The sequence below is a fragment of the Myotis davidii genome, unplaced genomic scaffold, assembly GCF_000327345.1.
Source record: "Myotis davidii unplaced genomic scaffold, ASM32734v1 scaffold842, whole genome shotgun sequence".
Classification (NCBI taxonomy): domain Eukaryota; kingdom Metazoa; phylum Chordata; class Mammalia; order Chiroptera; family Vespertilionidae; genus Myotis; species Myotis davidii.
The window spans coordinates 1,054,757-1,080,338 of NW_006293540.1; the positions used below are offsets into that span (position 1 = coordinate 1,054,757).

The 25,582-nt window shown below is 53.7% G+C and overlaps 1 protein-coding gene across 1 annotated transcript in view; it reads right to left on the reverse strand.

Moving 5' to 3' along the window:
• Positions 1 to 2,323: 2,323 nt before the first annotated feature.
• ISX (intestine specific homeobox) overlaps positions 2,324 to 25,582 on the reverse strand; it is a 46,682-nt gene continuing 23,423 nt past the window's right edge. Inside the window, exons 2-5 of the mRNA XM_006767241.1 lie at positions 10,792 to 11,012; positions 5,438 to 5,589; positions 3,511 to 3,627; positions 2,324 to 2,563 (exon numbers count right to left, since the gene is read on the reverse strand). Coding sequence (XP_006767304.1) covers positions 2,324 to 2,563; positions 3,511 to 3,627; positions 5,438 to 5,589; positions 10,792 to 11,012 — 730 coding nt within the window. The remainder of the gene's footprint in view (positions 2,564 to 3,510; positions 3,628 to 5,437; positions 5,590 to 10,791; positions 11,013 to 25,582) is intronic.

A 25,582-nucleotide genomic window follows, 5' to 3' on the forward strand; every position in this document is an offset into this window, starting at 1 on the left:
TGGGACCTTGGGCAGATTAGACCTCTCCATGCCACTGCCAAGTCTGCAGATTTGCACCCTCATCCATGACCCACCTCTAACCAGGATTTCAGCAAGGGCTGCGAGAGGTCTCAAAAGAGAGCCTGCTGCCTGGCCCAGGGCTGCCATGGCCTCCGAGGGTGTGGGGAGCTGTCAGCTTTCATCCTGTCCACGGGAGACAACCTGGAAGGCAGAGAGAGGCTGCAGGAGGGCGTTCACATCTGGAGCAGGGGATGCAGAGGGAGCCCCCAACAGGGGACTGATTGAGGTGGGAGGAGGGGGTCACCAGCTGGGGGTCCCAGGCCAACCAGCTGAGACACGGGAGAGGACACCAGCAGTGGCTGACAAAGACCGAGGCCGGGAAGTGCACGTCCCCTTCCTGGAGAGACCACAGGGGCATTTGTACAAACACTTTCTCAACCCCCACCCTCGACCTGGCAAAGACTCCAGGGGATGGGGGTGGGGGTGGGTGAGAGGCAGGGGGAAGAGAAGGGCAGAGGGCACATTTAAGCTCAAATGTGACTGAGTTTACACCTGAGTGTTTGAGGAATCAGTAACACAGAAGTTACTAGAATAAATTTTCTGCCAACAACTTAGGAAGTAAATCCAGTTGTAGCAAAATGGTAAAAATGACATTCGCACATTTGCGTTCAGGGCCATGAGGTGGGTGCCTGACGCCTGAGTCAGTAAGTGAGGAGCTACCCGTCTTTGTTTGTTAATCGATTCATTTGCTTCCCGAATCCCTAGGCTTCCCCTTTCATCCAGACTTTGCTGGCGGTGAGGCGGCAGTAATAAACTCAGGGCTCTGGGTGAGTTTTGAGTGTAAGTTTGCAAAGCTCATTCGCATCGCGGGCTGTGCTCTGTGCTGCTGGCCCATTGCGCGCCTGAAGCAGAGCTAGCCTTGCTGCCCGCAGTGTACAGATGAGAAAGCGGAGGCCGGAGAGATTGAACGGCAAGGTCATACAGCAGACTAGAGAGCATGCAGGACAGAGACCCAGCCTTCCTTATTCCCAGTCCAACTCCTGGCTGGGATCCAGGCAGATCGCAGAGGTGCTGGGACTTGGGGAAGGGTCCTAGAATTGCTAGGGTTGCCCGTGGAGGCCAGGCCAGCCTGCCCAGCGCAGGGGGGCAGGCCCTGTCCGCCCCCAGAAGGACACGTGTCAGCAATACTCATGAGGAAGGGAGGCTCAGTGCACGGCCTCCCTGTGAGCAGGTGTGACTTGTCCCAGGGCTGGAACCCAAAGCAGCCACTTTCCTGGTGGGATCTGGGACATCACTCAGCAATGGGTCCTGCCTCACACTTCCTAAAAGCACTTTCACTTCCTTCCACACCCAGCCCAATGGCTCTGTGAGGCAGGCCAGGTGGGCAGGCCAATTTACAGATGTCAAAACTGAGGCCCAGATGGGGCCTGTGTCCAGCTCAAGGTCACGCTGCAAGGAAACAGCAGAGCCCAATGCAACGCTAGGCTTTCCCGGGCAGGGCGAGGCTGGTCTTGCAGCTGGGCCCCTGGCAAAGTCCCGGGAAATAAACTCTACAAAGATCTTGCTGTCTTACTCTTCGTTCGGATCAGCAATGGCAACATCCCTCCCCAACTCAATAGAATAACCAAAGACACGAAGTTCTGTTTAAAATTAAAAAGCTTTTCCCGATATTTCTCTTTCTTTAAGACATTCACATCAAAGCCACACAGAATGTGATAGACATGGGCCAACAGCAAGGTCACTGGCGAAGGTTGTACCTGCCAGAGAAGGTCAGCGCTGTCCCTTCGACCAACCTGGATTGAGCTCAGCGGGGCAGAGCCTCGGCTGCTCATGTCACTATCCAGTTCCATGCATGGAGCACTCAGTAGGTGCTCAATACGTGTGTCATGAATGAAAGAGCCAACAGCCTCTCACTGGCCCCCTCCATGCCTGTTCTCACCATGGTTCACCTCACCAGGGTAAAGGCCAGAGGCCCTCAGAAGTCATCTTGTCCAGCTGCTTCCTGTTACAGAGGAGGTCCAGAGAGGTTAAGTGACTGGCTGGAGGTCACACAGCATGTTGGAGGAAGCACAGGTGCAAGACAATGACCTCCTGGTTCCAGAGCCCCCCCTGAGGTCTGAACGCCTCTGTCGTTGAGCCAGGAGGGCCTCCTTGCTGCTGAGCCTGCTGCAGCCTTCCGAGGGGCATGCGGGGTGGCTTCCTGGGATGTGGGCCGTCTCTGGTTCAGGAGGTTGACTCCTCCAGATGCCTGGGCCCCTTCCTGCCACTTGTCGTCACCCGGGGAGGCGCGTGGCCCCACGGGGGAGAGGATGTCCGTTGGTCCCTATGTGGAAGTGGCGCAGATGCTGTCCCATCTGGGGTGTGGCGGTGGAAGGATGCAGAAGGCGGGGACGCAGGTCTGCAGGATGACAGGGCCCGGGAGAGGTGGTGTCTCCCATGGGTGATGTGGGAGGAGAGTGATTCCAGCAGGAAACCAGGCAGAGGCCAGCTGACCTTGATCCGGCGGATAACACCCCGGGGGAGGCACCAGCCTGGACAGCGCAGGGGGCGGCAGCAGGGGGCCCTGTCACAGGAGAGGTCAGGAGGCCGTGAGTCCTCAGCTTTCTCCTGGGCTGCCCTGGAGCTCCCCAACCTTCCCCCACCATGTGGGTAGTGGGGGGCGGGTAGGGGACCAACCTGGGGAGAAATGTATGCACGGGGGTGGGGGTGAGGGGTGGGGAGGGGGCCAGGAAGCCTGGCCCTTATTCCACCATTCACAGCAATTGCTGGACGTGGAAAAGTCACTTTGCTTCTCAGAGCCAGTTTCTGTGTTAGCGGGAAAACAAGGATAAATAAAAAATCCTGCCCAGCTGGCCACTTAGCTGGTTGAGCATTGACCCATGAACCAGGAGATCACGGTTCAATTCCCGGTCAGGGCACATGCTCGGGTTGCGGGCTCGATCCCCAGGGCGGGGAGTGCAGAAGGCAGCTGATTAATGCTTCTCTCTCATCACTGATGTTTCTATCTCTCTCTTCCTTCCTCTCTGAAATCAATAAAAAAAATATTAAAAAACCCCCTGCCTCCTAGTATCACTGCGGGGCTGCACAAACCTTTCGCCCCAGGACTGTCTATTCCTTGTAGTGCTGCCTCCCCAGAGGTTAGCATCTGGTACACAAATAGATGTCCTAATGGGCGGCCAATACTCTCATGCTCATCAAAGGGGCGCTTGACTCTTCCTGGCCACCCTGCTGCTGAGGGCAGAGCTGGGACCCGAACCCGGGCAGTTGGACTCCAGGGTTCACCCCTGGGTACCGCCCTTCACTTCATGTCCCAATTCTGTAAACTGATGTTTTACACAAGGAATCAAGGAGGAGGGAGAAGCCCACGATGACCACTCAGGGGGTGAGGACACGGGGACAGAGAGAGGCCGCGATTTGTCCCAGGTCCCACAGAATTCCAGAACATCCCATGCTCTTTCTAAAAAAATTCCCCTGAGGTGTTTCCTCCCGTGTGGGTTCCCAGCCACTCACCGCCATGTCCAGCTGTGTGGCTGGGGCCACGTCGGCCTCACTTGGCTGCTGCGGGACCTCAAGGTTGCCCATTTTCTCCTGCTTCCGCCATTTGGCTCGCTGATTCTGGAACCAGATCTGATGAAAGAGAGAGAGAGAGAGAGAGAGAGAGAGAGAGAGAGACGATGGAGGTAAGCAAAGGGTATTTTCTCCATCCATCTAGTGTCTTCCCCAACATGCCTAATAACCACGCCTCCCGAGAGACTTTGCGGTTTAGAAAGCTCACAGCATCCAGGATTTCTCTGGCTCTGGAGGTCAGCCTTCTGAGAGGGGTTAGGGACCACAGCCCCCAACGCCTGCAGGGCCTGATCATTCGGGAGGGCAGCAGCTGGGTGCCCCGTAATCAGGAAAGGTGGGGTCCATGGCCCCCAAGCCTAAGGGGGCAGTCTCTCAGCTTCATCCACCAGCCACCAGCCACCACGTGAAATGTGGGCCCAGCCTTGCAGGCTCATCCAATTTCTAAGACAGAAATCTGGGTTTTTCTGTGAGAGTTCTGAGCTTTAAAATACTGTGCAGACCAAATAAAACCCACCAGTGGGCTGTTTCCTGCTGGCAGGCCACCAGTTTGCAACTCCTGTGGGCCCCTGGGCATCTGCAGGAACATTGGCCATTTCCTGTATTCATGAGCATCCTGATTGTCCCTGACACCTGGCCATTTGTACTGGGTCATTCTGTTGAGATGCCACTAAATTTTGAGCCACTTAGCTGGGGCTACCAACATAGCTGGTGACAGATTTCTAATGGAAAGAAAGAGGGGAGAAGTCCAAGGCAGGGGCATCCTTAGCCAGAAGAAAAGTAGGCTGGGATAAGAGAAAGAGTAGAATGTTGACCTGGGTCCTCACTGAGATTTTGAATTCAAATGAGCCCATCAGGTTTGTTAAAAAAAGAAAAAAAGAGAGTGATTTAGAAAACCATTGGAGAGCTAGCCAACAGTGCAACCGTTGGATTTGGGTTTGCTAGAATGGTGCTTGCAAAACTGGGGATGTGCCAGGAGGGCAGGATGTATGCCTGGTGAGTGACAAGGGGCTATGATATCCCCACACCATGGAAAAAGCCATAGACACCCAGGGGTGAAGAAATTGCACAAGGATTACAAGGAGGAGGGAGAAGCCCGTGGAAAGTTTCAGATTAGGCAGTCGATGTTTGAACCAGGCCTCAGACCTTGGGTCCAGGGTCCTCTCCATTTCTCTGCTGTCAAAGTGATGACAGCCATGTGGTCCAGATCAGGGGCTGGAAAACTAAGGCTTGTCGGCTAACTCTGGCCCGCCAGCTGTTTGTGCATGGCCTACCCATGAGTTAAGAATAGTTCTCACATTTTTAAATGGCTGCAAAAAATCCACAGAAGAAGAATATTTTGTGACACATGCAAATTATATAAAATTCACATGTTAGTGTTTATCGATAAAGTTTTATTGGAGCACTGCCATGCTCAATTATCTGTGTATGGTCTGTGGCTGCTCTTATGTTACAATGGCAGGGTTGAATAGCTGTGACAGTGATCGGATGGCCCCCGAGGCCCAACATAATTACCACCTGGCCCTTTACAGAAAAAGTATGTTGACCCCGGTCTAGATTGTCAAGAGGCATTTTGTGAATGAGGCTGCATAGTGGATGAGGTTCTGAAACTGTAGCCAAGTGGAGAGGCAGGGAATGGGAGCATCTATCGATGGCCGTCAGCAATGCCACCTCACTCCATTTCACCCTCCAAGGAGAGAAATCATCTTATAACTATGGGACCCTCCGTTCCTGGAATGTCATGTTTAGCAGATATGACTGTATTTGTGGGACAAAGCCAATGGCAAGTTTCAGACGGGGCAGGCCCAGAGGTCCGGGATCCATAGTGTCTCACCCAGTGTATTGAGGTGGGGCTAGAGCGGGAGGGTTGTACCTGCACCCGAGCTTCTGGGAGGTTGATCCTGGCTGCCAGCTGGTTGCGGACGTGGATGTCTGGGTAGTGGGTGAAGCGGAAGAGCTTCTCCAGCTCCTGCAGCTGCTCTGTGGTGAAGGTGGTTCGGACCCTCCGCTTGCTCTTCCTCTCCTCTGGATGGAAGGGGGAGGGGCCAAGGTGTGTTAGTGACCTTGCAGTTGGCTTTAGGTTACAGACCACAGTGGGTATGAGAAAGAGGAAGCAGGTGAGAGAAGGCAGAAGAGCACAAATGGAATGGGGAACAGAGAAAAGATGGCGCACAGAGCTCAGCCCGTAGAATTTTGGACCTCAGTGAACAGGAGGCTGGGAAGACAAGCTCATGGATGGGGCGCCCATGCACTGGGCAAGGTTCTCAATCCCCAGGAAGGGCTGCGATCTCCTGGGCCCAGTCAGAGAGAACGATGGGGGTGGTGCGCCCCATTTTCCGAGCCGTGGAAGGGGAACTGGATTGGGAGGAGAAAACTCTTGAGTTCCGGTCTAGGACCGGCATCTCAGGCCCTGGAGCTGGTGGCCATAGTGCAGCACATTGGCTGCACTGGCCGAGGGCACCCTGGAGGGCACCAGGCAGAGGGAGGGGGGATGGGGGCGGGGGAGAGGTGAGGAAAGTGGTGGGAAACTGCCCCCCTTCCAGGTTGCTCCTCTCCCCGTTATTAATTGTGCAAGCTGTGAATCACACACCGGTGGGTCTTCACAGAGAACGAGTCAGCAGAACTTAATTAAACCTGAGCCGTTTAGCACATCGATCATAAGAAATACACAATTTACACAGGTGATTAGGCCACCTAATTATAAACCGATGTTTCTCCACGCTCGGCTCCCTCCCCTGATTGCTCCTTCTCTGGGGTCTGCTAATGGGCCCTGGCTGCTCAGCTACAGGCCCTGGGGGCTTTGCATGGGCGAAGTCTCTGCAAGGGCCTGTCCTTGTCTTCCTGAGGCAGCGGGCTCGGCAGGGAGGGGATCCAGGGCACCCCTGGGAGCCCTTCTGTGGGCCTGGGACGCCTCCTGGACATGGCAGGTGGGTGGGGTGCAGAGCAGGAGTCTTCCAGGGCAGACCCGCACTGGGTTCTTCTCTCCAGTCGGTCAGGGGCTTCCTGTAGTTCCCTTGTGCCCACAGAAGCAACCACGACCTCCTCTGGGAAACCTCCCCTGGCCTCCTCGATGGACCAAACCTCCCGTAGAACAGGCCATTAGGGTGCTGTGTCACCCCTCCCAGCACTATCGCTGCCATCACTGCGCTTTGCTCGTGACTATTGGATGGCCATTTGTTTCCTGCTGGACGAGGCAGGGCTGTGCTTGTGTTCCGCTCTCCGCAGCATCCCCACTCCCAGCTGATACCTGTGGTGGCTTTAAGGTAAGGCCCTTTGCATTCTTGTCTCCTTTAATGCGGGCCCACCTTAGTGACACCCCTAACAGACGGGCCATTGGAAATGGCAGCTCCTGCTTGGCTCCCTCCCTCTTGGATTGCTCACTCTGAGCGATGCCACCCCCATTTTGGGAGGACACTCAAGCAGCATGTGGAGAGCCCTGCCTGGGGAGAAACTGAGGCCTCCTCCAACGGTTGGCGCCACTCACCAGCCATGAGCGCCAGCCACCATGGGAACAGATCCTTTTTTCCAGTCCTACCTTCAGGTGACAGCAAGCGACACCCTTCCTGCAATCTCACAGGGACCTGAGCCAGACCGCCCAGTTAAGTCACTTCCAGATTCCCGACCCACAGAATGTGAGTGACATAGAAAGTGTTCATGGTTATCTGAAGCCACCAAGTTTGGGGACAATTTTCATGTGTGCAGCAACAGATAAGCCTGCCACCCAGCCACCATTCAGTAGCTCGTTGCATGCCTGGATGAAGCATATGATGAATACATCGAATTTAAATTATAGCCGATGCCAAAGCCTCTGCCGTCCACTCGGCTTTCTCCTGGCTCTGACGCGCTGGGGGCCTGTTACCATAGTAATGTTGTCAGCGCCCCGCTTGCTTCCCTCAGACCTTTGTGTGCTCCAGAACCGCTTGCTACTGCCAGGGGATGACTTTCTAGGCTGCAAAGCCCACATAATTCCAAGGAATATATTTGCTCCCTTTCCCAAAGGATCGAAGTTCAGTTTTGCACAGTGGTCACTGCCTTCAGCACTTGGGCTTAAACCCTCCCTTCAGCTCTGCTTTTTGGGGGATCCTACAAGAATACAATGTTTGTTTGTTTTGCAGGCAGGAGTCCAGCATTGTACTGCCTTGTACTCCTAACAGGGCCTACGAAGGAGTCGGCTTCTCAATTCTAGAACCAGCCTTCGGGTCCCCCAGACCTGTAGGAATGTCCCCATGGCCATGGTAGGTTGTGACTGGTGGCAGGGACTGAGATAAGAAGAGAGAGAGAGAGAGAGAGAGAGAGAGAGAGAGAGAGAGAGAGATTACCACACTTATCCTGGGGGAAGTACAAGCTTTTAGCTCTGCGTCCTTTAGCCCTGCTGCTGTCTGCTCTCATGGGAGCCCAAGGGCAGAGTCAGTAATGAGCCATGAGACACACCCTAGGCCTCCAGGGAGCTGGCCTCTCTCAGAAGGAGGTAGCGGTCAGCTGGCCTCAGCATCCTCTTAAGTTGGGAGACCCTCTTGGAATTTTCCATTGGCTCGAGACCTGGGAGGATCCAAGCCTTAGATGAGGAGGGTCCCTGTGAGCGTGGAAAAATGTGGGGAGGATGCACCTTGGCTGCTGCCAGGAGACACGGGGGAGCAGAGCCCGGTCCTCGGCCTGGATGACTGGCCAGGCCCCGGCTCCTGTAGGTATTGGTTCTGCCGCTCAGAACCAGCCACTCTGCCTCCTGGGCCTCAGCCTCCCCAAAGCGTGGTCTTTGGACCACTTGCATCCTTGGACCACTTTTGGGAGAGCTGGTGAGAACTGGGGTTCCTGGGCACCATCCCGGACCTAGAGTCAGAGTCTTGGGTGCCAGGCCTGCCATGCGGCATTTTCAGGAGCTCCCTGGGTGTGCCAGGCAACCTCCACCAGCCGCACCATGGAGCCCTTAAAGTGGCACGTGGGGACCGAGGACTTTACTCTTTTGTGGTTATTACTGGGGTGATGCCAAGAGGGAAATAAGTGGAGTGGGGGTGGGGGTCCTGTGAACGTGGTAGAGGCCGCCCCTCCTGCCACCCTGCCCTGCCCTGCCTGCGGGGAGACCCCGCTGCTGGGAGGAAGCTCTGAGTGGGAAATCGCCGTGAGTGAAACCACAAGGTTTCTCAGCACCCAGTTTGCTGTGGAGCTGGTCATGGTGTCAGAGCTGGGAGGGACCTCAGGAATGGTCCCGAATGCTCTTTCATGCTCCACACGGGGAAACCGAGGCCCAGAGATCCCAAGCTCGCCTGAGGGCCTCCTGTGAATTGCTGCCAGCTGGGCGTAGAGGCCAGATTCCTGCAACCCCAGCTTCCTGTCCCCCTCGCCCAGCCTCTCATAGTGTCTGCCACAGTGTTTGCCAGTGACCTCTGTACTTTCTGACAGGTCGGCATCCCATCTGCATTATTATTTGCTTAGCAGCTTCCCAAATAGACGTTTTTGTTTACTTAAATAAGTAAACTTATTTAAAAAGAAAACCTCACGCTGTGACCAAAAAATGGGGAACCAGCATCCTGGGTCCTAAACAGAAGCTTCGTGTACAAATAATGAGAACTATTGGCATAAATCATCTCATCTTTGTCTGCGCGCCCCTCAGCGTCATCTTGAAAACCACTCGGGGGGCCCTCCACTAGCCTCGGAAACACGGGATTCCCGCAGAGTTCTCGGTGGATGGATGGTTTAAACCCACATTCGGGAGTAGCCTGGAGTGGGTGGTCTCAGGCCTCCAGGGCGCAGTTCTCGTGCTAACACTCATATGGTGTTGGCAGCTGATGGGTCTGCTCCTCTTGGTGTATCATCTATAAGGTGGGGGCTCACACCTGTGACAATTTGATGGCAGGTTGGCCATGGAGTGCTGGGAGCCAGGGGCGCTGTCTCACCCACCACTGCTCTTTGGGCGGTCACCCCCTGGGGTCTGCTCTGGCTGCAGCTGGATGCACCGGCGTCTTTAGGGAGGTTTGGGATGAGTGGCCGCCTGCCTTTTTGCCAGAAGCCACTGTCAGCTAGGAGAAGGGTGGCTCCTCTGGTAGGGATATCAGATCTCTCTCTCTCTCTCTCTCTCTTTCTCCCTTCCTCCCTCTCTCCCTCTCTCGTCATGGATTCTATGAAGCTGCAGCAGGAGAGAGTGAGGCTGGACCCCCGGAAGAATGGTTTCTGTGAATGCCCGTCCACTTCACTGGAACATATGCATGAACTTCTGGCAATGACGCTGGGGATCCTTCCCCATTTATAAGCTCAGCTACAGGGGGACCTGCCACCTCCCTGGGAAGGAGGGGTCCTTCATGGTCTTCCCCTGCAGCTGGGGACAACCCCCTCTCCGGAGACTGGACTGGGGGGCTGTGGGTTGTGTGTGGGGGTTCCCTGGATTAAAGGGGTGGGAAGGAGGAGAGAACTGGGACCCTCATGTGAGAACCGCGGGCTCATCGACTCTCAGACGCCAGTGAGCACTTGAGACATCGCCTCGGTGTCCCCTTCCTTCCCTCGACCGTGTCACCGAGGACAAAGCTCGGCCCGAGGGGGAAAGGGATGTCCTGCGCTCACACAGGCCAGGCTAGCACTGAGACAGATGTCACCGACTCCTGCTCTTAGCAGGGGCCTTCCCCACGCCAGCTGTCAGGGAGGGGTCTGGATGTGGTCACTGCTCCTTGGGGACATGCCCTGGGGGGAGCACTGGTGGGGGGCGGGGTGGTTAGGATGGGCAGATCCGGGCAAAACCTCAGCCACTACCTCTGAGCTGGCTGGGCTGTGCTCATGGAGGAGAATGTGTGGACTGAGCAGTGTTTAGGGGCGGCCTGAGCAGGCTCGGACCTCAGGTCTTCTGTTTACTCGCTGGGCAAGTCGGGGACACCGTCCGCCGCTCTCCGTTCACAGATGGGTTTCCACATCTGTCAGGCTATGGTCATGATGAAGGCACATGGGAGGCACACACAGCCTCGGGGACAGTGCCTGTCACGTAGTAAACGCTAAGTGCCTGGCAGCAACATTCCCACCGGGGCCTGGTGGCAGGGCAGGCCCCGTCCCTGCATTCTGCACCTCACTGAGCCTGGTGTCGCCCCGGAACAGCCACAGTTCTGGGCTGGGTAGAAAGAGATCGAAGGTCCCAGCCCCATGCCTGGCATCTCTGAATTTTAGAGCCCCTTCTCCTGTCACCACAGCATAACCCAGCTGGGTCGTGGAGACTCAGGAAAGGATAAGAAATGACCAGAAGACACTTACCCTGGGGCTGGTCCTGGGGGAGCCTCTCCAGCCTGGAGCCTGCAATGGCCGCTTGCCCAGTGCCCCGTCCACCTGCCCCTTCCTGCTGGCCCCCGTCCCTCCTCTCGGCGGGCCTCTTTAAGATCTCCTCGATGGAGAAGGACAGGCCCAGCTTCTTGGGGGCCTCACAGCACCCCGAGTCCTTCCTCTCCATACCCCGCCTGGGCACTCTCCGTGGGCGGCTGGGAGGAGGGCAGAGGGGGCTTGTGGATGCCCAGGGTGATGCTGGTGGCGGGTGGCTGCTTCCTCCCCCGAGACTCCTGGGATCAAGAGCCCAGGCAGAGGTGGGGAGCCGGGAGCCTCATGTCGGGTTATCCGGGTGCGACGCCGCCTCCCCAGGGACTTCCATGGGCCGCTGCCGCTCACGCCTGGGATCGAGGTGCGGGTCACACGGGAAGAGCAGGGCCGGCTGTACCCCAGTTGGCTTCAGTCTTACTGCAAAGGGTCTTCTCCAGGCGGGCGGCCTCAGGCTCTAGCCTAGGCCCGGGGCCCCGAGGTCACGGCCAGCGGGCAGCAGGGCACAGGGCTGGGCGGAGGAGAAGCCTGCCCCTAGAGGCGAGCTGGGGCAGCGGGCCACCTTCCTGCCCTTTCTCTGGCTTGTGGCCTTTCCCGCTGGCTCTGGCCAGGCCTCTGGGAGGCTGCGGTGCCACCCTTGGGTCCCAGGTGGCCAACTCCGTCAGGGGCCGCACCACAGCTGAGGGTGTTTCCAGAGACCCCCCTGGCTGTCTCTCAGCTCCGCGGCATCTAGTCTCCAGAATGCGCCTTCCGAGCACCCGTGCTTCCGATGGCCTGCAGGTGGCGGCCCGGGGGGTGTCACTGGGTACTGGGCACTGCCAATCTTCACTGGGCACTGCCAGTTGCTCTCCGCGATGGGCCGGGCTGAGTGCTGGGCCTCCCAGGCGGCTCTGGTCCCGCCCTGACTTGCTTCGCTCCCCGACCTCACTTCAGAAACCTCTCGGTGGGCACCCGGACCAGGGTGCTTCTTCTTGCCTCTGGCGTCCTTTCTGCTTCTTTCCTGCTTGCAGGCCCCTCCCTGCCCCCGAGACAGCACCGAAGGGCCTTTCTCTCTGCCCCGGAGCCGTGGGCTGGGAGCTGACAGGCATGGCCTGTCCTGGCCAGGAGCTCTGTTCCCAGTGACTGTGTAACCAGGGAGGAGGGGGCAGTAAAACGGCTGATAAGCAAGAAACTCTCCACCCTCCTCAGGGCCGGGGACGCAGGTGTCTGGGGATAGGGGCCGGGGGCAGAGGGGGGCTAGAGGATGGGTTTGGGGGGCTGGGGCTGTGCGGGGGAACTGGACGGGGTGGAGGAGGTCAAGGGAAGGTGAGGCAGGATGGCCAGGAAGTGTCTGCGGCCCAATGAAACGTGTTTACTCAGCCGGGAGGGTTTATGGGTCTCCTTCAGGCTGGAGGCTGGGCCAGGGTGCAGTCTGCTGGGTGTTGGCACAAGAAGTCTCTCTCAGGTGTGTTTGCAAATATGTGGGGACACTGAGGCCCAGGCCAAGGGGCTGTAGTGGATGCCATGACGGTGTGAGCCAAGTACCCTATTGGGGAGCTCCAGAATGCCACGCGGGGCACAGGGGCCGATGTGCACGAGAGTGACAGATGCCCCGGGAGGGAGTGTGCGCAGGAATCGGGACATTAGACTCTAGACCTCTGTCAGAGGGTGGGGGTGGCAGGTGGGGGTGGGGAAGGCTGATCCTCACAACCTGAGGAGGGTGAGTGGGGAGAGTTCGGGACTCACCTGAGAGGGGGAACAGGGCAAGTCAGGGGGTCAGTTTTAGGAGCTGTTCCCCGTGGAAGTGTCAGGCTATCGGGTCCAGCTAGGGGACTCTGGGCACACGTAAACCCTAAAATATTGGGAGCGTCATTGCTCACCCGTGCCACAGCCAGGGTAGTTGGACATTAGTTCAGGGGCCCAGGCTCCTTCCGGGTGGGATGCGACCATCCTCCAGTCCTGGGCCCCAAGTTTCCCAGGGACAGGAGGGAGCGAGGAGGGAGTTTTGTAATCAGAAGTGGAAGTGGTTCCTGGAACTGCTGCTCAAGTTCTGTGTCCGGGGTGAGTCACATGACCCTGCGCCATGCACAGGGGCTGGGAAACGGAGTTCCCCTCTGGGCCGGGAGGAAAATGACCCTGTGGGGTGGATGCACAGTGAAGTGCCTGCTGTATACCCTTTAATGTCAGGAGGCAGAGTCCTGCAGAAGCCAGCCCTCCCCCACCCTCTCACCCCCCTACCCTACGCTGGCTGGCGCTGGCTGGGTAACGGAGCTGTTGCCTTCGGAGGCAAGTTTCCTTCCACTCGGGGGAGAGAGGCTCCATGAACAGACAGACACAGGACAGAACAGGAGCTCTTTTATTTTATTTTGTAACCAGAGGCTGGACCCGGCTTAAAGTCGATTCATATTTCAATCTGCTTGGACCTGGGGTTCTGGGTGATGGGTTACAATCCTCCATTTATATCACTTACTTGCAGTCAGTCAGACTAGCCTCCAAAGACCAGAATATCAGGTTGGTGTAAGGCAGTGATGGTGAACCTTTTGAGCCCGGCGTGTCAGCATTTTGAAAAACCCTAACTTAACTCTGGTGCCGTGTCACATATAGAAATTTTTTGATATTCGATACCATAGTAAAACAAAGACTTGTATTTTTGATATTTATTTTATATATTTAAATGCCACTTAACAAAGAAAAATCAACCAAAAAAATGAGTTCGCGTGTCACCTCTGACACGCGTGTCATAGGTTCGCCATCACTGGTGTAAGGCTTGCAGGTGCTCCTGGACATGCTCTGGAAACAGTGGAAGAACTGTTACATATGTAATATCATATGTAATATATAGATCAAACCTCCTTATGGACAGCTGTAGCAAGCTAGAGGACCATTGCTCACCATGGGATTTATCGAGTCTGGTAGTTCTGGGTGCTAGTGCATGGCAAAGGCCTTTATTAAGCAAACATTCACTTGGTGCCTACTATGTGTCTGATACTAGGCTAAGTACTGAGTAAGACCAACATGGCTCCTGCCCTGTTACACATCAGAAAGGAGGCGCAATAAACAAGCAGACGAGTAGATAAAATAATGACAAATTATGGTAAGCAGTTTGAAGGACACAGTGCAGTAAATTGTCTTACAGTTAGTCTGTCTTATTTATTGCTATGTTCAGGAAGGTGATTTTTAGGTAGGGACGAAGTGGTAATATCCCTCCTACCTTGACCATACGTATGGCCATGAGCAAGGCTATTAGAACTCATGGTTGCACCTCAGAGAATGGGGATATTGCAAAGAGAGGGATGAAACTTTCAAATTGATGTGAGTTGCTTTTTTTGAGATCTCTTGAAACGCCATGAGATGCCTTGGGCTTACCTCCTTACCCATTATCAAGGGCGATGTTAGCCAGTTAAAACTGGCTTTGTTGGCTCATTTGGATTTGGGTAAATGTGGATGTTGTCATTATAGTTCTTGGTTTGATAAAGACTGCCAGTAAACAAAATAAAATTATGTCACATGGTTTCCGAGGGTCTGGAATTTTGGAGTGACTTAGCTGGGTGGTACTGACTCAGGGTCTCTCATGAAGTTGTTGTCAAGATGTCAATTGGACTTTGGTTATCTGAAGGTTGGACTGTGGCCGGAGGACCTGCCTCCAAGAAGGTTCACCTACATGGGTGTTGGCTGGAGGCCTTAGTCCTCACTATGTAGGGCTCTCCATAGAGCTGCTTACAACATAGAAGCTAAATCCTCCTGGACTAGTGATGAGAGAGAGAGAGGGAGAGAGAGAGAGAGAGAGAGAGAGAGAGATTGATTAAGAAAGAGACCAAGGCAGAAGCTGCGGTGTCTTTTGGAACTTAAGTTTGGAGTGACATACCATTACTCCTGACATATTTCATTGGCCACATAGACCAAGCTGACACAACATGGGAGAGGACTACACGAGGGTGTGGATACCAGGGCGGTGGGAAATCAATGGGAGTCATCTTGGCGGTGACTTCCATGGTGTGTGTGCAAGAAATTTAAAAACTTTCTAGTTAATTCTACACATTTAGTCTTGTCTGGATGGACCCAAAGGGTGGATTATCCCACTTTCTAAAGGCTCATTCTCTAGTCCCCCCCAAATGATGGACGCATTGGTTTCCTTGATATTCCAACCAAGCCATCTGTCAAGTTTCTTCCTTTATAGAGTGCAAGGCTGAGGGTCTCTGGCTGATATCTTGTATGAAGAAACCCTTGGGTTTTCAGCATATTTATTTTATACGATTGGCCTTTTTATACCACTTGTGCAAAAACTTGTCAGGAACAATACAAGAATTGCAACAGCAATGACTGATTTCAGCCTTTTACTCAGTGGCGGGGAAACCAATTGAGGGCTAAAGGACAGGCGCGCAGTACTGATCCTCACCTGCCCCAGGCACTTGGGCAGAACCTGCCCCTCAGCACAGGGTGAGGACGGGAGTCAAAAGGAGTGTGTCCTGGGGAAGCCAACCATGATTTCAAGCAGAGCACAAGAACCCGGGCTTTGGTCCCTGCTCCCCTTAACGGGCATTTTATGACTTGAAAGGATTTTTGGATGAGTTGTATGAATGGCCCTTTGTTACGAGGAACAGAAAGTTAAGAGTCTTTTCTATGCAGATGACATGGTTTTATTGTCACCGACCAGGAATGGCCTCATTACTGTCACAAGAAATGGCTCCGGATGAACTGCTCCAACCCCCAGTTGTCATTTTTGGCAGATGCTCTCCAACGCGGAGTTGGCTTTTATTCAACAACCTGTGGCTGGCACTCACCCTCTCAGTCATGCAGGGCTCCACTTCCCTAGTCAGTCATCTGGGGGACTCATCAAGAGGTGATAGTTGCTGAATATTAGGTGTTCATGGGTGCAGTGTTAGGGTTTCCTAAGGCCTTTTTAGGAGATTTGTAAAATGTACTTTGAAGAAAATGTTAAGCTAATATTGTCAAGACTTAGCTAGATGGACTAGGACATTATTTCTCAGTGTGAAAGCAGATTTGGAGCTGCTCTCTTAAGGGAAACAGCTTCTCACAGGCATTCCCACAGGCATTCCCATAAGTTTTCCCACAGGCATTCCCACAGGCATTCCCACAGGCATTCCCATAAGTTTTCCCACAGGCATTCCCACAGGCATTCCCACAGGTATTCCCAAAGGCATTCCCACAGGTATTCCCACAGGCATTCCCACAAGAATTCCTACAGGCATTCCCACAGGTATTCCCACAGGCATTCCGACACGTATTCCCTCAGGCATTCCCACTGGTATTCCCACAGGCATTCCGACAGGTATTCCCACAGGCATTCCCACTGGCATTCCCACTGGCCTTCCCACAGGTCTTCCCACTGGCATTCCCACAGGTATTCCCATAGGCATTCCCACAGGTATTCCCACAGGCATTCCCACAGGTATTCTCACAGGTATTCCCAAAGGCATTCCCACAGGTATTCCCACTGGCATTCCCACAGGCATTCCCATAGGCATTCCCACTGGCATTCCCACTGGCCTTCCCACAGGTCTTCCCACTGGCATTCCCACAGGTATTCCCATAGGCATTCCCACAGGTATGCCCACAGGCATTCCCACAGGTATTCTCACAGGTATTCCCAAAGGCATTCCCACAGGTATTCCCACTGGCATTCCCACAGGCATTCCCATAGGCATTCCCACTGGCATTCCCACTGGCCTTCCCACAGGTCTTCCCACTGGCATTCCCACAGGTATTCCCATAGGCATTCCCACAGGTATGCCCACAGGCATTCCCACAGGTATTCTCACAGGTATTCCCAAAGGCATTCCCACAGGTATTCCCACTGGCATTCCCACAGGCATTCCCATAGGCATTCCCACTGGCATTCCCACTGGCCTTCCCACAGGTCTTCCCACTGGCATTCCCACAGGTATTCCCATAGGCATTCCCACAGGTATGCCCACAGGCATTCCCACAGGTATTCTCACAGGTATTCCCAAAGGCATTCCCACAGGTATTCCCACTGGCATTCCCACAGGCATTCCCATAGGCATTCCCACTGGCATTCCCACTGGCCTTCCCACAGGTCTTCCCACTGGCATTCCCACAGGTATTCCCATAGGCATTCCCACAGGTATGCCCACAGGCATTCCCACAGGTATTCTCACAGGTATTCCCAAAGGCATTCCCACAGGTATTCCCACTGGCATTCCCACAGGCATTCCCATAGGCATTCCCACTGGCATTCCCACTGGCCTTCCCACAGGTCTTCCCACTGGCATTCCCACAGGTATTCCCATAGGCATTCCCACAGGTATGCCCACAGGCATTCCCACAGGTATTCTCACAGGTATTCCCAAAGGCATTCCCACAGGTATTCCCACTGGCATTCCCACAGGCATTCCCATAGGCATTCCCACTGGCATTCCCACTGGCCTTCCCACAGGTCTTCCCACTGGCATTCCCACAGGTATTCCCATAGGCATTCCCACAGGTATGCCCACAGGCATTCCCACAGGTATTCTCACAGGTATTCCCAAAGGCATTCCCACAGGTATTCCCACTGGCATTCCCACAGGCATTCCCATAGGCATTCCCACTGGCATTCCCACTGGCCTTCCCACAGGTCTTCCCACTGGCATTCCCACAGGTATTCCCATAGGCATTCCCACAGGTATGCCCACAGGCATTCCCACAGGTATTCTCACAGGTATTCCCAAAGGCATTCCCACAGGTATTCCCACTGGCATTCCCACAGGCATTCCCATAGGCATTCCCACTGGCATTCCCACTGGCCTTCCCACAGGTCTTCCCACTGGCATTCCCACAGGTATTCCCATAGGCATTCCCACAGGTATGCCCACAGGCATTCCCACAGGTATTCTCACAGGTATTCCCAAAGGCATTCCCACAGGTATTCCCACTGGCATTCCCACAGGCATTCCCATAGGCATTCCCACTGGCATTCCCACTGGCCTTCCCACAGGTCTTCCCACTGGCATTCCCACAGGTATTCCCATAGGCATTCCCACAGGTATGCCCACAGGCATTCCCACAGGTATTCTCACAGGTATTCCCAAAGGCATTCCCACAGGTATTCCCACTGGCATTCCCACAGGCATTCCCATAGGCATTCCCACTGGCATTCCCACTGGCCTTCCCACAGGTCTTCCCACTGGCATTCCCACAGGTATTCCCATAGGCATTCCCACAGGTATGCCCACAGGCATTCCCACAGGTATTCTCACAGGTATTCCCAAAGGCATTCCCACAGGTATTCCCACTGGCATTCCCACAGGCATTCCCATAGGCATTCCCACTGGCATTCCCACTGGCCTTCCCACAGGTCTTCCCACTGGCATTCCCACAGGTATTCCCATAGGCATTCCCACAGGTATGCCCACAGGCATTCCCACAGGTATTCTCACAGGTATTCCCAAAGGCATTCCCACAGGTATTCCCACTGGCATTCCCACAGGCATTCCCATAGGCATTCCCACTGGCATTCCCACTGGCCTTCCCACAGGTCTTCCCACTGGCATTCCCACAGGTATTCCCATAGGCATTCCCACAGGTATGCCCACAGGCATTCCCACAGGTATTCTCACAGGTATTCCCAAAGGCATTCCCACAGGTATTCCCACTGGCATTCCCACAGGCATTCCCATAGGCATTCCCACTGGCATTCCCACTGGCCTTCCCACAGGTCTTCCCACTGGCATTCCCACAGGTATTCCCATAGGCATTCCCACAGGTATGCCCACAGGCATTCCCACAGGTATTCTCACAGGTATTCCCAAAGGCATTCCCACAGGTATTCCCACTGGCATTCCCACAGGCATTCCCATAGGCATTCCCACTGGCATTCCCACTGGCCTTCCCACAGGTCTTCCCACTGGCATTCCCACAGGTATTCCCATAGGCATTCCCACAGGTATGCCCACAGGCATTCCCACAGGTATTCTCACAGGTATTCCCAAAGGCATTCCCACAGGTATTCCCACTGGCATTCCCACAGGCATTCCCATAGGCATTCCCACTGGCATTCCCACTGGCCTTCCCACAGGTCTTCCCACTGGCATTCCCACAGGTATTCCCATAGGCATTCCCACAGGTATGCCCACAGGCATTCCCACAGGTATTCTCACAGGTATTCCCAAAGGCATTCCCACAGGTATTCCCACTGGCATTCCCACAGGCATTCCCATAGGCATTCCCACAGGTATTCCCACAGGCATTCCCACAGGCATTCTCAGAGGCATTCTTTTAGCATCTCTTCATGCGGAGGTTGACCCACTTGATTGATTGTTAATGCACACAGGTCTTCCCTCAGCTGGTGACAGAATGTGCATGCGGCAGCCTGGTTCTTACTACAGACTGTAACTCAGGCTGTTTGCTACCCTCATCATGTTTCCGGGGAAGGGTGTTGGATCTTCCAGGGCTCACATAATAGTTCCCTTAGGAGAACTGCCGAGCCAGGACAGGCCCAATTCTCTTGAGCTACTTGGCAGTTTTCTAAGTTTTAGAATCACGGTCATCCTGACCACTTACAGGTAGTTGTGTTTCTGTTTTCTCTGTGGCTCCTAGGAAGCTCAGTTAAAACAACCCGACTCATTTGGCCTCTTGGGTCTTTGAGTGTGCTGGGCTTCCTGTCCCTCACCCGAGTTTCTCCATCTGTTTGTTCTTTAAAGTACGTGCTGGGTTGTCTGTATTCAAATCAGCCTCCTCAAAACTTTTTTTTAAAAAAAGAATCAAGCAAAGACATGAATAAACACTAGTATAAAGAATGGGTCAACCCACCCATCATCCTGAAACAACCAATGAGTATTGGGAAGGAGCGGGACCCTGGTCTCCTGACTGCCCAACTGATGTTTTCCTCTCAGACCGTGAAGCAGGCACATGAGTTTTGTGGGGGCAACACATCCCTGCTCCCACAGGCAGCAATCCTGGGTAAAAGGTACCCACAGACTTTGGGATACACCGGTGAGCTCCAGACCTAAGCTGCTGAAACCCAAGGGACCTGAGCGAAGAACTGCGAACCCTGAGAGAAGATGAATGTTGTTAGAGATGGGCGGGGAGGGAGCCCAGCCCAGCCCAGCCCAGCCCAGCCCAGCCCAGCGGAGAAGGTGTAGGTACCACCAGGCATACTTTCAGGGAAGCTGGCCAGGGGAGGGGCTGGAGAGTGTGCCAGGCAGAGGGAACAGCCTGGGATGGCTGCAGTCTCTGGGTACATGCATGTGCATGGGTATGCATGCGTGTGCACCTACGCATGTACATGTGTGTATGTGTGTGGTGTACATGGGTGGGTGTATGCTCAGGGGCGGGTGCCAGTTCCAAACCTCTCAGCCTGACAAACACGCTCTTCACCACCTGCCCCCCCGCCTCTGCTTCCGGCTCTGCCCTGAGTCTCCCCGAGTGAATCCTTGCTCCTGAATGGGCGCTGTGTCCTCTGGGTGACTTTCTCTCCATCCCCCCTGCCGGGCCAGGTCCCTCCTCTGTGCCCCTCAGCTCTCCAAACTTCCCACTGTTGAAATAAAATAAAACGGAGACCAGGCTTGAGAAATCTCAAGCGCATGAAAACCATTGAAGCCATGGAAGCAAAGCAAAATCTAGCTTATTTCATGAACATGAGCGAAAAGCCACTTAGAGTATTTCTTGTGAATGCCTCTGGTGATCATAGAAGATACTCGTCATCTCCCTACGACAGTATAAGATCATCCCTTTGAACCGACCCCCTGCCGGCTGGAAACCCCCTGAAATAGCCAATCGCGGCGAAGGACACCCACCTCCTCACTCTTGCTGTGTAAGCCGCCTGTGACGCCTGCCTCTCTGAGCTGCATCCCAGGCTTGGGCTTGAAGTCTCGGGGTTCACGAACGGTTTGTTTCTTGCTCAGTAAAATATTCATGTCAAGTCAATGTTCCCTTCGGCACCTCTATCATAGTTCCCTGCGGGATCCCCCGCACTTCACCTTTCACCCCACACACCTGCCCAGTGGCTAGTACGTTAGTTAGCATTTTGTTTGGCTGCATGGCACAGAATATGGAAATAGAAGTCTTGGAAATATCAGTGTATTTTTCTGTCATGTAAGTGGAGCCCTGGATGGCCAGGCGAAAGCTACCTACCTTCCTACGAGCCCCATCCTCAAGGTTGCCTCGCAGCCCATGCTGGCTGCTGGGGCTCCAGGCGGCGGTTTGAATCCCAGGTGAAAGGGAAAAGGGACTGATTTCTAAGCTCGGTCAGCTCCTTTCCCAAGAGCTTTTCTGGAGGGAACGTCACCTACTGACTTTCTCCTGTGTCTCATTACACCTCCCCTCTCAGCTGGAAGTGGGGCTGGAGCATGTAGACTTTTGTCTGGGGACATCGTCACTCTCCATAGCCTGGTGACAAGAAGGGAAATGTGACTGTTGCATGAATGTAACAGCCAGTGGCCTGCAGTATCGCTTGCTGTTGGGAAGCTGTAATGGACAAGTCCCCTGAGAACCTGAAGAAAGGAAGGGAGATGGCCTTTTTGGTGACGTATGTAGTCATGAGTAATGCACACACTCACGGAAGCAGAGGGTGCAGAGAAACTTAGCGAGACTCAAGGCCTGTAACCTGCCACGCAGGTGTCAGTGTGAAAGGGCTGGTCAGCTCTGGGCACAGAGACCTCACAGGCGCAAATGGTGGGGAGCCTCTTTCTGACTATCGGGTCAGGGAGGGGACCACGGGGAGAATTTTCGCAAGTGGACTTGAGTTGTTTTGGTACCACTGGGGAGACCACACCCTTGAGATGTGTGAGTCCGAGTCGAAGTCACCATCTTGGGTTTCAAGTCATTATACAATTGAACAGCTCCGACCCTCAGCTCATGGCTGTGAGCATGCTGGGAGTCAGACACATAAAGATGCAATGTTCAGGCAATCAACGCTATAGAGGGACAGAAGCAGAGTAAGAAGATGAGAACGGGAGGGCAGGCATGAGAGTGAAGGAAGCATCACAGCAAGAAGAGCATAGGCGTCAGGATGCTGGAGTCCCCACCCAGCTCTGCCGCTGCCTTGCAGCGTGTGGCTACATCACTGGCCTCAGTGTCCACATCTGTAGAATGGGCCCAGAGGGTGTAGTGATTAGGAGCTTGGACGGTCACGTGGGTGCCTCTCACCTTTGAATCCTCTCTTGACTGTTCACTGAACAAGTGACTTTATCTCCCTGAACCTTGGTGGTCTCATCTGTAAAATGGGGGTGGGGCAGCTACTACAAAGGCGTGTCTGGAGGTGGCTTGAATGAGGGGCTTGCTTAAAGCAGGGGCACGGCTGATAGCGGTTTCTCCCTGCTGCATGCCCCGCTGGATCTGGACACTCTGTCCTTTCTTGATAATCTGTTTTCCGCGGTCGCTGCCGCTGACTCCAGATTCCCTCTTGCAGCCCGTCTCCCTGGTGACAGTTGCTATGATTGTCTCAGAAGTTCAGCGGCTACCACCCATTGTGCAGAAGGCCCTGCGTGCTGCCGTCTGGAGTCCCTTTAACCCGCAATTTATTAGGTTTGTCGTCCCTGATGACTTCTCAAATGAGCCCATAAATTAGGAGGATTAATAATGTGTTCCTGGGTCTTAAACTGGTAACTTGTGTTATGGGGTCCATTTATGTACCAATTATGATCAATTGACCTTTCGGACCGTATCACCATCCATCAGGGCACAATCGGTTCTTGTCTTGGGGCTCTGAGGGTTGAAGGGAGACATGAGCCAAGGGGTGGAGTGTTATGTAGCTACAGTGATGTGGGTTCTTATTTCTTCTGCACCCACGGGCTCCATCTCTTCTCAGGTGTATCACCTAAATATGCGTCACAACTCTGGCCTGTGTGGCTCAGTGGATGTAGCATCGGCCCTCACACCAAAAGGTGGCAAGTTCGATTCCCGGTCAAGGGCATGTACCTGGGTTGCAGGTTCGATCCCCAACCCTGGTCAAGGTGAGTGCGGGAGGCAACCAGTCGATGTGTGTCTCTCACATTGATGTCTCTCTCTCTCTCTCTCTCTCTCTCTCTCTCTCTCTATTAGCTTGAAATAATCATTTCACTATGTATGTACTGTATATAAAATCATCATATTGTACACCTAAATATATACAGTTTTTATTAAATAAAATTTAAAAGAAGATAAAACCACCTTATGTGGTTTCAGTGGAAGGTTAGATTAGTCACCCACCCAGAAAATCAGGGAGGACCTCCTGGAGGAGGTGGCACTTTCGCAGAACTGGGAGACCCCCTAGAGGTCATCTCTCTCACATGACAGATGGCTAGAGAGGGGAAATGACCTGCCTGGCAAGTGGGGGGGGGGTGCCACCCAGGTTCACTTTCGAGTTCTGCCACTTATGAGCGGTGCGAACTTAGTCGAGTGATGTCTCTGGGCTTGTAGTCTCTCATCTCTTAACTGGGACTAGTGACGTCTATGTGCCAGGCTTGTTGCAAGTATTAACCGAGACTACACGAGCAGAGCACAGTGCCTGGCACCCGGCCGGTCTCCACCTGATGTGTGCTGTTATTTCCAAGGCCTCCCAGGGTGGGTGGCTGTGCCGTGGTGGACGCTGTGGCCGACTCTCCACCACTCATGGCATCTTCGCCTTGTTGGGTGGCGGCACTTCAGTTTGGGGAACTGACCTCAGCTCCAGGCCTGGGCCCAGATTGGCCAAAATCAAACACCTAGGAATTATCCAATTCCTCCCCCTTGCAGCCCGCATCTAAACCATCAGCATTCCTATGGGTTAGACCTTTCGGCTGTGTCTGGAACCCCATCACTCCCCACCACCTGCCCCTGGGGTGAGACAGTGTGTCCCCTCCTGGGACAACTGCAGGAGGTTTCTGGTTTTTCTCCTTTCGCTTCCAGTCTAGTTCCATACAGCTGCCATATCTGGTCTCCCTGCTCCAGAACCTGCCCTGAACGCCCCCTCCCCCAAAGCCCCCTTTCCAGTGAATCCAGAGGAGAACCAACAGCCCTGTGAAATCTGACCCCACAGCCTCTCTGCTCCAGCCACACAGACCTCCTGGTTGGCTTTTGATCAATATGAGGACCCAAAGAAACAAGATAGGCCTCAAGGCATCAAGAAAAAGTTCTGGGGTAGCTTCTGTTATGGGCTAAATGTTTGTACCTCTTTCACCCCCAATTGTATTCCTTCTAGCCTGCTGGAACACCACTTACCTCTCCTCTGACACCCTGATCCCCCATTTGTTTTTCTGTAGCCTTTAGCTCCTTCTTATGTGCATCTAATTTTCTTATTTAGTTTGTCTATGGCTAAGGGCTTACCGCCTATCTCTCCTGCCAGTTGGATTGAAAGCCTATGAGAGTTGGGCTTCTTTGTCCATTTGTTCATGGTGGTAGCCCAACCATCTAGGACAGCATCTGGCACAATAAGTACTAATCAAAAGAGAGAGAGGAAGCCTCCTCCTCCCATTGTCTCCTGGCCTGGGTCGCTGCTCCAGCCGCACAATATTTGTGTTTTGCACAGGCAAACTCTGAACTGTCCATTCGGACATCATTCTCTCTCTGCCCAGTGCCAGCCCCATGCATCATCCCTTTGGGTGAGACCAGCCTGTCGCCGAAACATAAAGCTAAATACTTTGAACCTTAGTCATTTGTATCTTATGCTTAACACCATTTTGCTATAATTAAAATAATGCACAAATTTTTAAAAGGAACAAGGAATGCGTCCCCCTTTTCTCTTTCGGGTGGAATTTTTCTGACATGATGCTATAATGGTATTTTAGGACAACCTTCCGTTCTTATTAGATTTTCATGGCACAACTAGGAAGACGGTCATTTTTGCAAAAATGCTTGAGGGCTTCCTAAGTTTTCCTCAGGGCCTCTCTTAGCACTTTGATATTTAAATTACTCTCTTTTGAGGTACTTATTCATTATCTTCATTGATTTCCTCTTTGTTAATTATTAAAGGTCTCACCCTTTACCTAGAACTAATAACCAGCATGTTTTGAGTGCCCACCATATGCCAGGCTCTGTGTGTGTATTACTGGGTTTATTTTTCCCGCAGCTGTCCGTGGACACAGTATGCATGCGTTATCAGGGAACTGAGGCACGTGAAGTACAGTAGCTCGCTCACAGGGCTGCTAGTTAGCGGAGGAGTGGGGGCTGAACTACTCATTGGTCACAGACGCTGTGTGCGATTTGAGCCACGCACTGATATCACTTTCCTTGGCCTCGTGAAATCCTGCCTCCTTTGTGAGATTTGCATATGCAAATCAAATTAGTTTGCATTTCACCTGCCACAGCATCATGGGATGTGAATGTCCCACAGCCCATGAGGTTGACTGACGGCTGTCCTAATGGTGTGATGAGCTGGTGTGAAAGGAGGTGGGACATTCGAGCTGCCTTTACTGGGGGCCAGTTCATTGATGATTGTTATGTATGGGAGGACTTGCATGAGAAGTGTTTTAGGGACAAGTAAACTCAAAGCTGTGCCTTTAGAATGAAGAGCCCAGGCCACCCGCGCTCCCGCACCCCCCCAGGTCTTGATGGACTGAGCATTCTGCCGGTGGGGCCAGGGCTGGAGCAGGAGATGAAGCGAGGCTGCAGGACAGGAATTGTGTGCCAGACCCTCCGGGAGATTGAATTAGTTTTTACCACAAGCCAGAGAGAAAGGCCTGGCGTGCCGCTTGGCAGATGAAGAAACCACGGCACAGGGAGGTGAGGTCACCTGGCTTAGGTACGCAGATCTAGATTCAAATTTGGGTTTGTCTGTCTCCCAAACCCATATTGCACCACCTTCTCGTTAGTACAGAAAGATTAGCTGTGTGTGTGTGTG